Source organism: Marmota marmota, unplaced genomic scaffold (genome assembly GCF_001458135.2).
Source record: "Marmota marmota marmota unplaced genomic scaffold, marMar, whole genome shotgun sequence".
Classification (NCBI taxonomy): domain Eukaryota; kingdom Metazoa; phylum Chordata; class Mammalia; order Rodentia; family Sciuridae; genus Marmota; species Marmota marmota.
Genome location: NW_026000206.1, coordinates 2,847,951 through 2,864,054, shown reverse-complemented (window position 1 = coordinate 2,864,054; position 16,104 = coordinate 2,847,951). Strand labels below are relative to the sequence as shown.

The 16,104-nt window shown below is 34.1% G+C and overlaps 1 protein-coding gene across 5 annotated transcripts in view; it reads right to left on the bottom strand.

Annotated features, from left to right (window-relative positions):
- The window catches only part of Inpp5f (inositol polyphosphate-5-phosphatase F), a 66,926-nt gene that overhangs the window by 15,518 nt on the left and 35,304 nt on the right, over nt 1-16,104 (bottom strand). For 3 of the 5 annotated variants that reach the window (XM_048791305.1, XM_048791307.1, XM_048791306.1), the window contains exons 4-12: nt 14,304-14,432; nt 13,821-13,988; nt 13,645-13,701; nt 11,050-11,248; nt 10,326-10,505; nt 8,068-8,135; nt 2,801-2,925; nt 1,777-1,854; nt 527-647 (exon numbers count right to left, since the gene is read on the bottom strand). In XM_048791305.1, coding sequence (XP_048647262.1) covers nt 527-647; nt 1,777-1,854; nt 2,801-2,925; nt 8,068-8,135; nt 10,326-10,505; nt 11,050-11,248; nt 13,645-13,701; nt 13,821-13,988; nt 14,304-14,432 — 1,125 coding nt within the window. Of the gene's footprint in view, nt 1-526; nt 648-1,776; nt 1,855-2,800; nt 2,926-8,067; nt 8,136-10,325; nt 10,506-11,049; nt 11,249-13,644; nt 13,702-13,820; nt 13,989-14,303; nt 14,433-16,104 lie in introns of those variants that run through there. The other 2 variants (XM_048791308.1, XM_048791309.1) reach the window with 2 other exon arrangements.

The window sequence follows — 16,104 nt, the reverse complement described above, 5'->3', positions numbered from 1 at the left end:
TCTAGAAACCATGCTAGGTATTTTCACTTAGGTAATTATTTATTTACTTTCTGCAGTACCAGTAAGTATGCAGGGCCTTACACATGCTGGCCTCTGAACTGAGATCCTCCTGCCTCAGCCTCCTGAGTAGCTGGGATTATAGGCATATACCACCATACCTGGCTCACTATGGGGATTTAATTTTCAAATTCATTCACTTTAGGAATTTATATAATACAGGAACTTTATTATTTGGGTGTTGGAGGACTGAGAGATCTAAAATGGAACACTGAGGTAAGAGAGATGATGGAAAACAATGAAGGAAATAGCTGCCACCCATAGGGCTAGGATAGAAGGGTAGCCACTTTATTCAACTTATTTCTAATAAAGTTTGTGGTTTTCAAGTTTTAAAGCAACAGGGATGTTTGTATTCTATAAATGTTCCATAGAACATCTGGAATTTGAAAAAATATTTCATTGTTTATTTATACATAAAAAAACATTTAAAAATGATTATTTAGAATGAAATGAATGGACTCCAAGTTACCTGCTGTTCCATGACCACTCGTGCGATGGCAGCTTGGACCACATTGGTGCGATCCAGACAGTCCATGCAATTAACTCGAAAAATCCCTTCTTGTTTACATATTACCCCAGCTTGATCAACCCTTTTCAAAAACAGTATAGGACTATTTTACAATTTGAAATACTTTAATACATTTTTCAAAAAACAATTTTTTTGCGGGGGAGGTACCAGGGATTGAACTCAGGGGCACTTGACCACTGAGCCACATCCCCAGCCTTATTTTTTATTTTATTTAGAGAAAGGGTCTCACTGAGTTGCTCAGTGCCTCACTTTTGCTGACTGGCTTTGAACCCACAATCCTCCTGCCTCAGCCTCCAGAGCTGCTGGGATTACAGGTGTGGACCACCATGCCTGGCTCAAAAACCACAATTCTTTAAAGTATAACAATAATAGAGCAGCATTAATTAGCAATGTTCTTGGAATATCATTATGTGCCAGGAATTACTGAGTCTTTTATAGACAATGTTGTTAATTTACACAGTAAGTTGACAGTGACAAAATTATCCCCATTTTAGAAAACACAGCAAAACTGAGGTACAGAGAAAGAGTGATTTGTCACAAATCATATAACTACTAACTACTAGGCAGAGCTGAAAACAGAGAGCACTTTTAACACCATCTCCTTCCTCCCCTTTCGATTCAAAGTAGAAATGCATCTACACTATCTGGAACAGACTAACCTACTTTACCGCCTAGTGAGGAGTCATGCAGCATGCCTTGTTCCTCTAATTTCTCTGGCCACCTGTTTAGACTTAAAATCGAATCGAACGTTCTCTCCTGTCCTTTAAGCCATTTTTTTTTCTTCCTACATTTACCTCCTGTAGCTGAAAATCATTTTCCTTCTCTGTTAATTTTGAATTGCCTGAAAATTGAGTACCTCTAAATCTTCTCTCCCATGTTAGAGATGGTGAGAAGGAGAAAATGTGCACCAGAGAGCATGAAAAGGAATAAATGGATGTCCTTAAAGAATAGTTACAGAGCATTTTGCTTCATTTTGCCCAACCACCTGACATCTGTTCCCTGTTCAAAGCTAACACTGCCTATTGATCAACAATATTGTCTTAAAAAGGAGAATAGGAATTGGGAAGCAAAATAAACAAAACAAAAATGCTTTCTTAGGATGATGCTATTATTTTAAAGTTCAGTTGTACTAGACAAATGATTTCACATGACAGAGCGTTTTTCAGAATACCTTCTTATGAAATACCTACCAACACCATTTCATGTCAAGAATAATGTCATAAATGGCATCTGTTAGGGTTTGAACATTCTCAAACTTCATTCCTCGGCTAAAATCCATGTGAAAGAAAGAAAATAAAAATAAACTTAATTAAGATATAATTTTTTATCTTGGAAAAAATAAAAGCAATTGTTATTACATGTATATGTGTTACTACAACAATGTATTACATAGCTAATTTTATAACTGTTTATAACTAATCTGCATTATGAAAGAAAGCACACCTAAAGAAAATACCGAAACATATTACACATATCAGAAGCTTCCCTCACCACCAAATCTCCAATATCTAGGCAAATTAACCCAAGTTAGAGCCAGGAGTATGGCAAAACAAAACATCAGCAACAACAACAACAAAAAACAAAGAAAATCCAAAGAACACCCAAAACACCTTGCTTTCAGAATGCACAAATTAAAGACACCTTCAACAGATTCACCAATTGCCATTTTCCAGAGCAGACTCTATAGTTAAGTTAGTCCATAGGGACAGAGTGTGACTAATAGAGTATGAGAAGGTGATTTTTTTTTTTTTTTTTTTGAAAGAATTTTCTTTTTTTTTTAATATTTATTTTTTAGTTTTCGGCGGACACAACATCTCTGTTTGTATGTGGTGCTGAGGATCGAACCTGGGCCGCACGCACGCGAGGCGAACACGCTACCGCTTGAGCCACATCCCCAGCCCGAGAAGGTGATTTTTTAATAAGGAAACTCTGTTGTTTCTGCTAGGCTAGACCTAAGCAGAAAGGAAATGCTCTTCAACTGGTATTATCAAAGCAAAAATGAAACTCTTAAGTCTCTGTCATTTTAGAACAGAACAATTAACTAAAATATTATTTTAGCCAAAATAAGGTCCATATGAAAATTAAAACAAATGACACTCTTTCCCTAACAAAATTTTTTCTTCCCAGCAATGAAAGGAGAAACAAAAGTCCTTGTGGCAGCATCTATCAATAACACTGCAACTGCTGAAAACTTATCTCAGGAAAGCATCTTACCAATGCTCATGGAAGTCAAAGGAAACGTAAGTGAGCTGTGAGTTGTTAAAGAGCAGCACTTGTTTAAGGTAAGCATCCCCAATAATCTTCTCTCTTCCTGCCTGGTCTACCAAGTTAATAATAACCTGTGATAATGAATAAAAGGGAAAAACTTAGGTTAATTATATATTAGAATCATAATGTGATTTTTAATGATTTATTTGAAATTAAGTTTTAGAATTATTCTACAACCATGCCTAGAAATTAATCTACTCAAACATTAATTTTTCCTATGAAATTAAAATTCCACTTGTAATATAAACTTGGGATTAGAGAATTATTTAAATCAATGGCATTAATAACTTTTCTATACATTTGCAATAACCGATTAGAATATACAATGAAAACATGGCCCTATATTTATAAAAGTATTTTAAATGTCTAGAATAATTTTAAAAGAAATAAATAAAACCAGCATACTGAACATTATAAAACTGCTGAAATTTGTAAAAGAAAATCTGAATAAATGGAGATATGTATCATGTTGCTGAATGGCAAGATTCAACATTGTAAAGACGTCAATTCTCCCCAAGTTAATATATATACTCAATAATCTCAATCAAAATTTGACATATTAATTCTAAAGTTCATTTGGAAGAGTAAATACAAAGAAAAAATTTGGAAACTAATGATAAAGAAGAATTTGCCCCACCGGAGAGCAAAATACATTCTACATAGCAATTAAAACTGTGGAACTGGAGTAGAAACAGGTAACTGACTCAACAGAACAGGACTGATGGCCCAGACAAAGATCTAAGTCCACTGAGAAATCTAAGATACACTAACCATACCACTATGGCGAATATGGACTTTTCTATCAATGGTATTGGGATAACTATATCCCCAAGGGTATTAGATAATTATCCAATGTCTCTGGGATATATGGGGGGCATACATTAGCTCTCTACATCTCATTAATTATAGAGAAAATAAATTCTAGACATATTATAATCTAATTTTTTCCCTCAATTTTTAGAAAAAAACAACTTAATGTTTCCATAATCACAGGTTGGGACGTGACTTTTCAAGCACAACATAAAAAGCAGAGGGCATAAAGGAAAATATGGATAGATGTAATAACAAAAATTTTAAGCCAGTATGCCACTGACAATATAAGGTTAAAAAAAAAAAAAAAAAAAAGACTACCCAGGAGAATATACCAGCAACATGAAAACCAAAACTATGTAAAGAATACAATAAATCCAATAAGGAAACACTGGGTAAATTCACAAAAGAGAATGTATAAATAGCCAATAAATATGAGGTTACAGCCTTGTTAATAAATAAATGAAATAGAAAACTAGTTTTTACCTGTATATAGGCAAATGTGAACACTAAATACAGACAGCATTGGTAAATGTTGGGAAATGAACCCAGTTTCCATTGTTCCTGGCAGTGTGAACTGCGTGTGCTCTTTTTTGGGAGCAACAAAGTGGTAGGTCAACTTTAAATATATATACTGTCTGATCCAGCAATTTTATTTCCAGAAATTTATTCTATAAAACGCACAAGAATCCCAAAATATATAGAAGATGTTTTCTGGAGACTTTTAATAATAACAAAATAACTTGTAAAATAACTAGTATATTCTAAAGGTCTACCAATGGAGAAATGGTTAACTAGCAGCCATAAAATCTTAAGTGAAAACAGTTGCAGAACAGTATACAGGATATGGCTCTCTTTTTGACTTAAGTTTTGAATTGTGAATATGCATGTGTTAAGGTGTTTTCTGCTGCAAATGACAAACCACTGTCTCAAATCAAGTAGCATGGTTCCAGAATGGCTAAATTCAGAGGTTCCCAGTACCATCAAGGACACTGGTTCTTTCCATCTCCCCTCCTTCTCACCCCCAGTATTGGGGTTTGAACAGAGAATACTTTACCACTGAGCTACATCCCCAATTTTTTAAATTTCGAGACAAGGTCTTTCTAAATTTCTGAGGCTGTCTCCAACCCTCCAGAGTAGCTGGGATTACAGTGTGCACCACCAGGCTTGGAATTCTTTCTACCTTTTTTATTCTGCCATTCTTTTCATCTTTTTTATTCTACCAGCATATCAGTTAAGACTCTGGCTAGTTCTTTCAGTCTTGAGATAGCTGCAGCAGTTCCACATCAAATCCTGCCACAACAACCACAGGGGGACTATTGGTTCCTGTATCTCTTTTTATTAGAGCAGGAAATCTTTCCCCAACAGCCTCCCAGGGGACTTCTCTCCCATCATACTTCATTGGGCAAATCACCAATGAAGACACAGACCCATGCCTAAGCCAATCACTAGCAAAATAAATGGTGCCACCACCAGTGAGTTAGACCAACAGTAGACCCATCGCCCTGGAAAGCAATTACCCAGGAAAAGAAGGTAGATAAGCAAACACTGTTGGAGCACTGTTAGAAATCAGAAAGTGTCTGCTCAATACAGACACCAATAAAATTGATGTGAAAATCAAAAGGAAGCAGGGGTAAGTGTAGGTTATTTTTTCTGCTTACACACCTCAGTACCACTCCAATTTTATGATGTGCCACTTTTAAAATGTGTTCTATTCTTTTAATGCTACTTATAATTACACATATCACTAATAAATGAACTTACATTGTTCAAATACAGAATAGGGCCAAATCCTCCTTTACCACAACCCAATCCCAAAGTCCTCCTTGACAATAACTCCTTTATCAGTTGGATGTGTCCTTTCAGATCACATAATTGCATTTCTGTATACTTGTGCATGCCATATATGTGTGTGGATAGGTGAATAAGAACTACTTATATGTAACTGACAGTTTTGTTTTGTTGGATGTTTAAACTCACATACCACATGCTGTTAATAGTTTTTTATCTTCTTGCTCCACAATGTGATTTTAATCTTTCCATCTTAGTATGTGTGGATCTACCGAATTCATTTTAAGCAACATTTATATATGCTGTATTTTATCATTGTCTACCTGATGAATACTAGTTTGTTTTTTATGCTGCAATGCATGTTTTTGTATGTGTCTTCTGGATTGAATATGTTCCTCTCAAGTAATTTAAATTTTTCCCATTCAAGTTCCAGTTGTTCTACATTCTTGCCAAAACTTGGTATTTCTCATCTTTTTCATTTTAGCCATTTTGGTATGTGAGTCATGGTATTAATTTGCATTCCCTTGATGATTAATGAAGTAGAGCATCTTTTCATGTTTTTTTTTGGCAGGATTTTTTGGGGGGTTGTACATTTTTTTAAAATACATTTTTAGTTGTAGATAGACACATAACTTTATTTATTTATTTTCATGTGGTGCCAAGGATCTAACCCAGTGCTTCACATGTGCTAGGTAAGCACTCTACTACTGAGCGACAACCCCAGCCCCTATACATTTTTTTTAAATGAATTTATAAGAGCTTTTAAACATAAAAGAGATCTTTGTCGTAGACATGCAATGGAAATCTTAAACATCTTCTCCCACTTTGTTAATTTTCTTTTCATTCTCTAATGGTTCCTTTAAATGAACAGAAGTTCTTTATTTCAATAAGGTCAAATTTATCAACTTTTAAAATTATAATTAGTGTTTTTAAGTCATACATTATTTTAATAAAGTTTTAAAAAATGACACATAACATATATAACAGTATTTTCATATGTATAAGTTAATAAAGTTAAATAATCAATTGTGTTTTAATAAAAATTAATTTAAAGTCAAAGTCAAATCTATTAATTTTTTCATGTGTTTTTTAATAACTATTTCCTTTATGGGTATTACCCTGTATTAAACTGTTAATAAAATATATGCTATACAATCATACATTGAAAACATGGGAAGGGGCCGGGGTTGTAGCACAGTGATATGGCGCTTGCCTAGCATACGTGAAGCACTGGGTTCAATCCCTGGAACCATATAAAAAAAAGTATTATGTCCATCTACAACTAAAAAATATTGAAAAGAAAAGAAAACATGGGAAGACAATGTGGTTAGTGCTCTTTTAAGTTCTATTTTAGACCCAAAATAAGAGATATTCTATATTGCCTTCTAAATACTTTAATGTTTAACCTTTCACATTTATATCCATAATCTAACACAAATTGATTTTTGTATAAAGTATGTAGAATATCAAAAAGAAAAATTACTGTGTTAAACAGTATGTTTTGATTAATAACATTCAAAATGACTGTACCAAAATTGTGCTTCGGCTAACAATATGTAAGAGTTCAATATATAAATTCCTGCCTTCATCTCTTATTATTATATTCCTAATTTTTTCTAATGTGAGAATTCCTTCCTGAGACTTTGTTTGATATTACATGAAGTTTATATATTAATTTGGAAAGAACTGAAATCTATTCAAATTGAGCCTTTCCTTCCAGGAACATGATATTTTCTCTCCATTTAAATCAGGTTTTCTTTTGTGTTCTTCCACAACTTTTTTCTTTTCCACATACATTTTATCTTTTTGAATGGCTACTACATTTTAGATTATTTCTTCCTATTTTATGTATTATTACTATAAGATAAATGCATCCCATGGCATTACACATTCAGAGTGGTCACTGCTAGTAGATAACATTACTATTATATATTAATCTTGTATCAAAATTATTGAACTTGTATTTCACTTAAAAGCTTTTAATTGATTTTGGATTACATGATTACATTCCTACATATGAGTTTATGAAAGGTTAGCAGAGAAAAAACAAGATACTGAAAAATGCATATCAAATTGTTATTTCTAGTAGGTAAAAAGAGGTAACAGTAACTGAGAGATGACTTTCAATTCTTAGTCTAGATACTTCTTGGATTGTTAATAATTAACTGATAGCAACTTCATCTATCTTATCACAGTCTAAAATAACTGGAGCCAATGTGGCAGCACACACCTATAATCCCAATGACTCCAGAGGCTGCGGCAGGAGGATCACAAGTTTGAGGTCAGTCTCAGCAACTTAGTGAGACCCTAAGCAACTTAATGAAATCCTGTCTCAAAATTAAAAAAAAAAAAAATCTTAAAGGGCTGGGGATGTAGCTCAATAGTAGGGCACCCTTAGGTTCAATCCCCAATACTGTAAAAATAAAATAAATTGACTCCATAAATACTTTTTAAAAAATATTCTTAGTTTATACATGGTTTTTAACTTCATGACAATTGCTGCTTTGTTTAATTATGAATAATAAATTGTATTTCCATGAAATTTAAAGAAATAGAAACACAGTCAATTCTATAGATAAAGAAACATTTTACTACTGCATATCAAAGCCCACCTGTTTTTTGTAAATTTTCAGTTGTTCTTCGAAATGGGCACAGAAATAGGCAACAGTTTCCTTTTCACCTACAAAGAAGTGATACAAAATCTATTTTTCCTTCCCATGTTTAAGACAAATTACTGTCTATTCCATCTTTATTCTTACTTCTAAATAATTTATTGACAACTCAAACTTAAGATTGTCTAACTATTATTTTAAAAATAAAATGCTAATGAGAGGATATAGCTTTTCTAATTTTACATTTATATTTCTCTTGAATTAAAATGCTTAATGGCTACTTACTATATTTTAATTTTGAAATAAACCCAACCAAATTATTCCTATTTAAATTAAAAAGATAAAGATACATCAACCCAATGATATGTTAAATTTTTAAAAATAACATTTATTTTTAAATATGCTCCCATAAGATTTCCCAAAGAATCTATGTTTGAATAATCTTTATTCCTATGGGAGGAGCAAGAATGCTTTACCACCAAGCATGTTTGTAATATTTTCTTATGCCATAAACTCTCTACTTGCAGTTAGTATCTAATCCTAAGGAGTTGCCAGGGCCAGCTTTGGCAAAATGTAAACTTTGAGTTCAACATTTTCTAACTTGTCTGAATAACCTGAATTGGAACCCATAAATATCTTTTGCCTGCAACATTTCAGTTAGCTCTCAGATATAGCTACCAACTAATTCCCCAAGAGAAAATGCTTAGCTTGCTTCTAATTTGTCAAGTGTATAAGTAATGTAATTGAGCACATTCCATTTTAATGCTTTCTAACCCCATACCTCTGTATAGCATGTACTTTGTCTTTTCAGATGTTTTGTTTTGTTAGCAGCTAGGTCTTAGATGAAACCTTATAATGATTAAAATAACAGAGTTTGACAACTTCAGACATCCAGGAAATTACCTGACATAGAACTTCTTAATCTTAACACCTAAAAGCCCCATTCTTTTAATAACTGAATTCCCTGCTGTGAAATCTCTGTGTAAATGTCATACTAAAATAGTCATTCAACTGATATTTAACAATAAAAACAACAGGGAAAAAAATAAAATGCTAAGCCAAAGATCTGTGATTGTTTTTCCCTATTGGACTACACTAAAACACCTGAAAGTGCCAACTGTGAAACTATGACATTTAGTATTTATATATCCAGTCTACTTCTCACAAAAGGTTTCATGTGACTTACAATTAAAAAAATAAAAATCACTCTAATACAATGATATTTTAAAAACTGAGGTCTTACTGAATTATCCCAAAGAACACAAATTAACTTTTGAGAAAAAAATACTATAAGAAAAAATTTTAAAGCAACCACATTTAGTAATCTAATTAGATAAAAATGACTTAGTACTACAATGCTGAAGTTAAAATACTGGAAGAAAATGAAATTCTCAATTTAAAAATAAATTACATTTGAGTAAAGTTTTCTCATTTTTTTTTTTTTTTGGCAGATTTCATCTTTAAGCTATTTCCTGCCTCTACAAATATTGACTACAGGTACCCTTTTTTCAAAGTTAAACATTTAATAAAGCAGTCTTCAAAGAAACAGCAATTTAAAAATCTGTGAAATAAGGTGGTTTACTGATGTAGAAACCTTTTTATTTATTTATGTACTTATTTATTTTTGTGGTACTGGGGATTGAACCCAGGGGCACTTTACCACTGAGCTACATCCCCAGCCATTTTAATTTTTATTCTGAGACAGGGTCTCACAAAGTTGCTCAAGTTGGTCTCAAACTTGCCATCCTCCTGCCTCAGCCTCCCAGATAGCTGGGATGACAGGCATGTGCCACAGCAACCATCTTGGAGAAACTTTTTTTTTTTTTAAGTATTTATTTTTTAGGTGTAGGCGGACACAACACAATGCCTTTATTTTTATGTGGTGCTGAGGATCGAACCCGGGTCCCGCCCGTGCTAAACGAGCGCTCTACCGCTGAGCCACAATCCCAGTCCCAAGAAACTTTTAATGTTAAATAAATGACTCAGTCAACTATTACTATCCTGTGAGTATTATATCACTTTCTACTACATTTCACAGTAAGCGTTTTTGGTTTTGTTTTTGTGGTTCTGGGGATCAAACCCAGGCTTTGCACATGTTAGGCAAGCACTTCACCATCAAGCAACATCCCCAGCCCTAAGAGTTATCATTTTGAATTAACTATATGGCAAAGCACTTCTAAATCTACCAAGTACCTAATTTTTAAAAAATTATTCTCTCTGAAATAATCATTTGCAAACCAAATAAATGACATGCTTACTTTTGTCCAGCCGAGGTCTTGGATTATATCGATACCCAACTTGGCTCCAAAAGACAGGCACCGAGCCTCGTGTTTGAATAAATGACAGGGTATGATTATGAACATGAATTAATTGCTCAGTCTCCACATAATTTGCAACATTTCCATTTTTATCCACTCCTCTTCGTTTATAGCGCATTCCTGAAAGAAAATTAAAACAGAAAATGGCAACATTTTAAAAACTTTAGTCTGAGTAGATGAGGCTTCCTAATTAAATATAAGTCTTCCAGGAAAGCCTCGGGGATCCTACCTACAACTGGCAGGCAGAACAGTATCAATTTACCCCAAATCATAACTGTATGCATTTTGCTTTTAAAAAGTTCAATCTAAACCAGCTCCTCTAAACTGAAAGAGAAAGGCTCCACCAAAGGCACTAGCACTCAGGAAGAATTTACCACTGGGGTACAGGCTGTCAGTTGGAACACTAATATTAAAAAGCACATCCCAAGTGACTTCCTTCTCTTCTGTATATATAAATCTCCTTTTCTATCTCATTTTGCTAACTCTCCTCTAATTAATCCTCTTCAAAAATTAGTCCCTAATTACATCACTATTTAGAGTCACCAAGCACTTTAAAGCCAACTGTGCTTCCAAATCCATAACCATCATTAGCATTTCAACACATCTGCAGCTTTTCCATTCTTGTCTGGATCTAATTTGTATGCCATTATAGCCCTCTACTCACCTGCTCTGTGCCTACTCCGCCGTGAAATGAGAGCCACTAGAAATCGTGGGTGAATGTCATCTACACAGGTGGACTCCTGTGGGGGGGTCTCTGGGCTGCTTTTCTCATCATCAGATGATTCATTATAATTAACCACAAGTTCTTCAATCTGCACAAAACCTTGGATAATGGGGATAATCCAAAAGTCCACATCTGGCATCTGAAAACAAAATGAACAATGCATTGTTTATATTCTGTATAGTACTGTTACTTTCTTAAGGCAAACAAGAGTCAGCACATACATGTCAGCTTATTAGAGGCAGAAACCTTCCATTCTTCACCCATATTTCTGCTTACTGAACACTAAGGGAGGAAGGAAAGAAAAGAGATTTAAATGAATTGTGGTTTCAATTGCCAAAAAAAAAGAAAAGAAGGCCTTTCCTTTTCTTTAGTGATCATTTTAAAAGAGCTGAGAGAGAAGGTAACACAGGAGAGTGCATGGGTAGAAATTCAAGCTCCACCACTCACAAAAGTGCTGAAGGAAATGGCCCACACCATGCCTCAATGTCCTCCTCCCTGAGATAGGAATAACTAATACTTCATAAGGTTATTGTGAAAACTAAGTGAATTATATATGTAAAGTGTTTAACACAGTGCCTGCCATAGAGTAAGTATTTCACAAATGTAACTTTTGTGATTATTCCTTTTGGTATACAAAAATAAGGCTTTAAAGTTTTAAAGTTTTTTTATTTTTACTTATTTTTTAGGGGTAGGGTCTATGTTGCCCAAGCTGATCTCAAACTCCTTGACTCAAATAATCCTGCTACTGCTACCTCAGCATTATGAGCATCTGGGGCTATGGTATGTACCACAATGTTCAGATCCTTAAAAGTTGATTTTCAGCTCACTATCATATTAAGGCTTCAATAAAATACAATCAACTCTTATTGATTATTATGAAACACATAAGTCCACCTTATTTTCTAGCTTAGAAAAACACTTGCTTCACCAAACTAAAATCCAAACAGTAAATGAACAACAACCAAACAAACATTGTACTGCTAGGTATTGAACTCGGGCCTCACACACGCTAGGCAAGCATTCTACTACTAAGCTAAGTCCCCAGTCCTATACATCTTATTTTAAAATGTCATCCAACATAATTAGGAGAGTATAGATTAGAGTTAGAGATTTTCCTCCTTTCTTTCAGAATAAGGATATTCAGATTTCTCAATTGACTATATGCAGAGAATATAAAAAGCCTCCGGAAAGCTATTCTTAGTTCTACATTCTCTCATCTTCCTAACTGGACGCAGCCTTGATCTCAGCATCAGTTTCTTTTTTTTTTTTTAATATTTATTTTTTAGTTTTTGGCGGACACAACATCTTCGTTGGTATGTGGTGCTGAGGATCGAACCCGGGCCGCACGCATGCCAGGCGAGCGCGCTACCGCTTGAGCCACATCCCCAGCCCTCAGCATCAGTTTCAAATCCACCTTTTTCTATAACCAGGTAGTCCAGGTTCCATCTGTTTTGTTTTGTTTAGAGAGCCTCCAGATAGGATTTTAGGAAGGCAGAGTTGAAACAGTGAGGTGACAGGTCTACTGCATTCATTATTCTTCATCACCATTTTCACTATTTGTGTTTTTATTCTAGCCACAACTGCAAGGCTCATGACAAGAACAGAGAAATGTGTTTTGCCAAATGTCACCTATATTTCAAGTATCAGTTTTAAGTGGTAATGTAAATCTTTTTGAGAAAATTCAGCAGAATATAACTCAATATTGTCATAATACACAACAAGTTCTCATTATACTTATTGTGCATGCATTTATTTTTCCTGTCACCAGGTTTTGGTGGTCATAGTTTGATCAGCTTTATAAATAGAGGTGAGAACAATTTCAAACTTCACACCACTAGATAATGTGAAAATCATTTATTCAAACCACACTTATGGAAAGAAAAAGAAAGGAGGAAAATTTCTGAAGGTTAAGAAAAAGATAACATATGATCCTATTTAGCTATTTGCCTGCTTTGTTTAGTATCCAAAACAGTAAGTGGCAATAGCAAGGCTTCAATAAATATTTGTTGATTGAATGAATGAACTATCTTTGCATGGTCATAATTCTCCAACATAAGTAAAAGAATGAAGGAAGAAAGTGATTATCAAGCAAGAAAGAACCTCTGATGAGATGTAATTATCTCATTATATTCTGTGTCTTCTCTGAATCAAACACTGGCAGTATTGGAATGGCCTTAGGGATTTATCTACTCCAATTCCCAGATGAGAAAAAAGAGGGAAAAGGAAGGAAGTGAGTGGTACCATTACAGGAAACGGGGGCTTCAACATTTGACTGGGTACAAACAAAATACTTCTTCACAGAACTCTTTGGACATTAGTTTCACAGCCTTGTATTACAACTATCTTGTAGGAACCTAGGCAATGGAACTGAAAACTGCCTTAAAGGAATGCCTTGATTTTTCCTAGCTAACTAATTCCCTTCCATAGGGGAAAACATAGTGAGATTTAAAAATTTATCTTAATGCAATTTAAAAAAATTTGCTAACAACTATAATTTAGGATTATATAACAACTATAACTTTAGAAACTACTCACGCCAATCTCAGTAAGATCTCGTATCATATATTTATTCCAGAAAAATCGGTCATCAACCTAGAAAAAAAACAGAGATAATCCAGTTCAAAAACACATTATTTCAGTTTTTTTACAAAAGACGAAACAGTCAGCAATTGTTCCAGAGGGCAAACCCTGCTTGTATCTGTGAGTTGTACCTTTTGCCAGAGAGGACGGCTGTCCTTCTCCCCAGTGCTCTGTCTCTGCACGGAATTGGTCAGGTCATAAGTCAAGCTATAATAAAAGGATTCTGAGTCCATAAACATCTTTAGCAACTCTTCAAGTAATCTTCTCTCCAACTTCTCCTTTTCTTTACTTTCCTTAACCTATAAGAAATTAACCTACTATTACTGCAGGAATTAAATGTGAAGTATTTGAGTAAGGCTGGAAGTGAAGCTCCATGACAGAGAGCTTGCTTACCATGTACAATGCCCTTAGTTCAATTCCCAGTACTAAACAAACAAACAAAAGTAAAATATATGGGTAATGCAAGACTTCCAAGTTAGAATAATCCCAAGAACATGAGGAGACACTGCTTCAATAGAACAAATAGTTTGAAAATAAATTTACTGCCAGAAATGTTACCCCTCAATTTAAAATTAGTTAAAGATGAATCAAACCCATATGAACTAAACTCTTACTTTCTTTTTATTAGGAGCAGACACATTGGATTTAATATGCGTAAAGGTCTTCAGTAGAAACTTTGAGTCATCAGGAGATGGTATAATCTTCTCTGGTTTGTTAATCCCAAAATGATGCTTCTTACAGAGCTAAATAATTAGGGAGAGAAAGATGATTCATTATTAATTAATAACTGCTTGTTAAAGGTGTCTAAAAGTATAGAAGTGAATGCTATTGATCATGCATTTGGGTTAAAAGTTCAAGAGTTAGTGAAACAACCAAGTAGACTAAGTAGATAGAAAACAGCTGTTGTTTCAATGATTAAAAAAACCACAGTAAAGATTTATATATTTAGGATTTAGAGGCAAAAAATTCAGTTTAGGCCCATAATTACAATAAATTCTTATCTAATATAATTGCAGAATAAAATGTTCTGAGGTTATTAATGCTTTGAAAATTGGCATCTCCTCTGTCACAAGGTTTTAGTGGTCACAGTTTGAGAACAATCTCATACTTCATTCTCAATAGAGGCATGATAGATACCTTACTGAAGACACCAATAGTGAAAATTATTTATTTTGACATGTAAGATAAAGAATAAAAATTTTGCTAATACCCATTTGCTATGCTTCAGGGTCATTATTAGAATCTGTCCTAAATATACATTCATGATCACTAATTGTTTTGGCTAAGAAGATATCTGGGGTCTGCTCTATTAGGAATCTTAAAAGCTGGACATTTCAACCATTCCCCTTCTTCTATTCTCACAAACCCTAGTGAAATCAGCATAATAACATTTGATATGAGTCCAGAGATTAAATTTAAAGACACAATAGCCAGTGGTGAAATCCCAGCATCTCAGGAGGCTGAGGCAGGAGGATATCAAGTTCAAGGCCCATCTCAGCAACTTAGCAAGATCCTGTCTAGAAATAAAAAATAAAATGAGCTGGGGGTATATACCCTTGGGTTCAATCCCCAATACTACAAAAAAGGAAGAAAGGAAGAAAAACAGGAAGGGAAGAAGGAGTGATAATTAAGGGCTGCAGGAAATGTGTAATCTAACAGATAAAGGTTAAGAGGAGGATGGGACCATAAGTGTGACTGGCTGAGAAAAGTATAGGGTATGGAAAGTTCTAAAATAGGCTACCTGGTTAGAGTCAAGAGCTTTACATATTACTTCACATATCTCAACATATTCTGAAGGATACACAATTTTATTAATAATACATAGACCAATTTCATTTCTTCAACACTCTAGTTTTATAGCTATACTATATGGGAAATTCATATTAAGAACTAAGTTATTAGATGGGGTTGTGGCTCAGTGGTAAAGCACTTGCCTAACACAAATGAGGCACTGGGGTCAATCCTCAGCACCACATAAAAATAAATAAATGAATAAAGATATTGTGCCCACCTATAATTAAAAAAATTTTTAAAAGAACTGTTTATTAAATTCTAATGATTATTATTATTAGTGTCTTAACAAATAACAATTAACAGATGAGAACAAAAGCTAGTTCAAATTTTATTATAAAAAGGGAGAGAGCCAGGATCAGTGGCACATGTCTATAAACCCAGTCACTCAGGTAGGCTGAGACAGTAGGATGTCAAGTTTGAGGCCAGTCTGAGCAATTTAGCCAGGCCTTGTCTCAAAATAAAAATGAGAAGAATTGGGGATATAGCTCAGTGGTAGAGCACTTGCTTAGCATGCATAAGACCCTACATTCAATCCCCAGTACCACAAAAAAAAGAAAAGAAAGAAAGAAAAAGGAGAGAAAAGACAAAGAAATTATCCTGTTTTATAAAATGGGTGTAGAG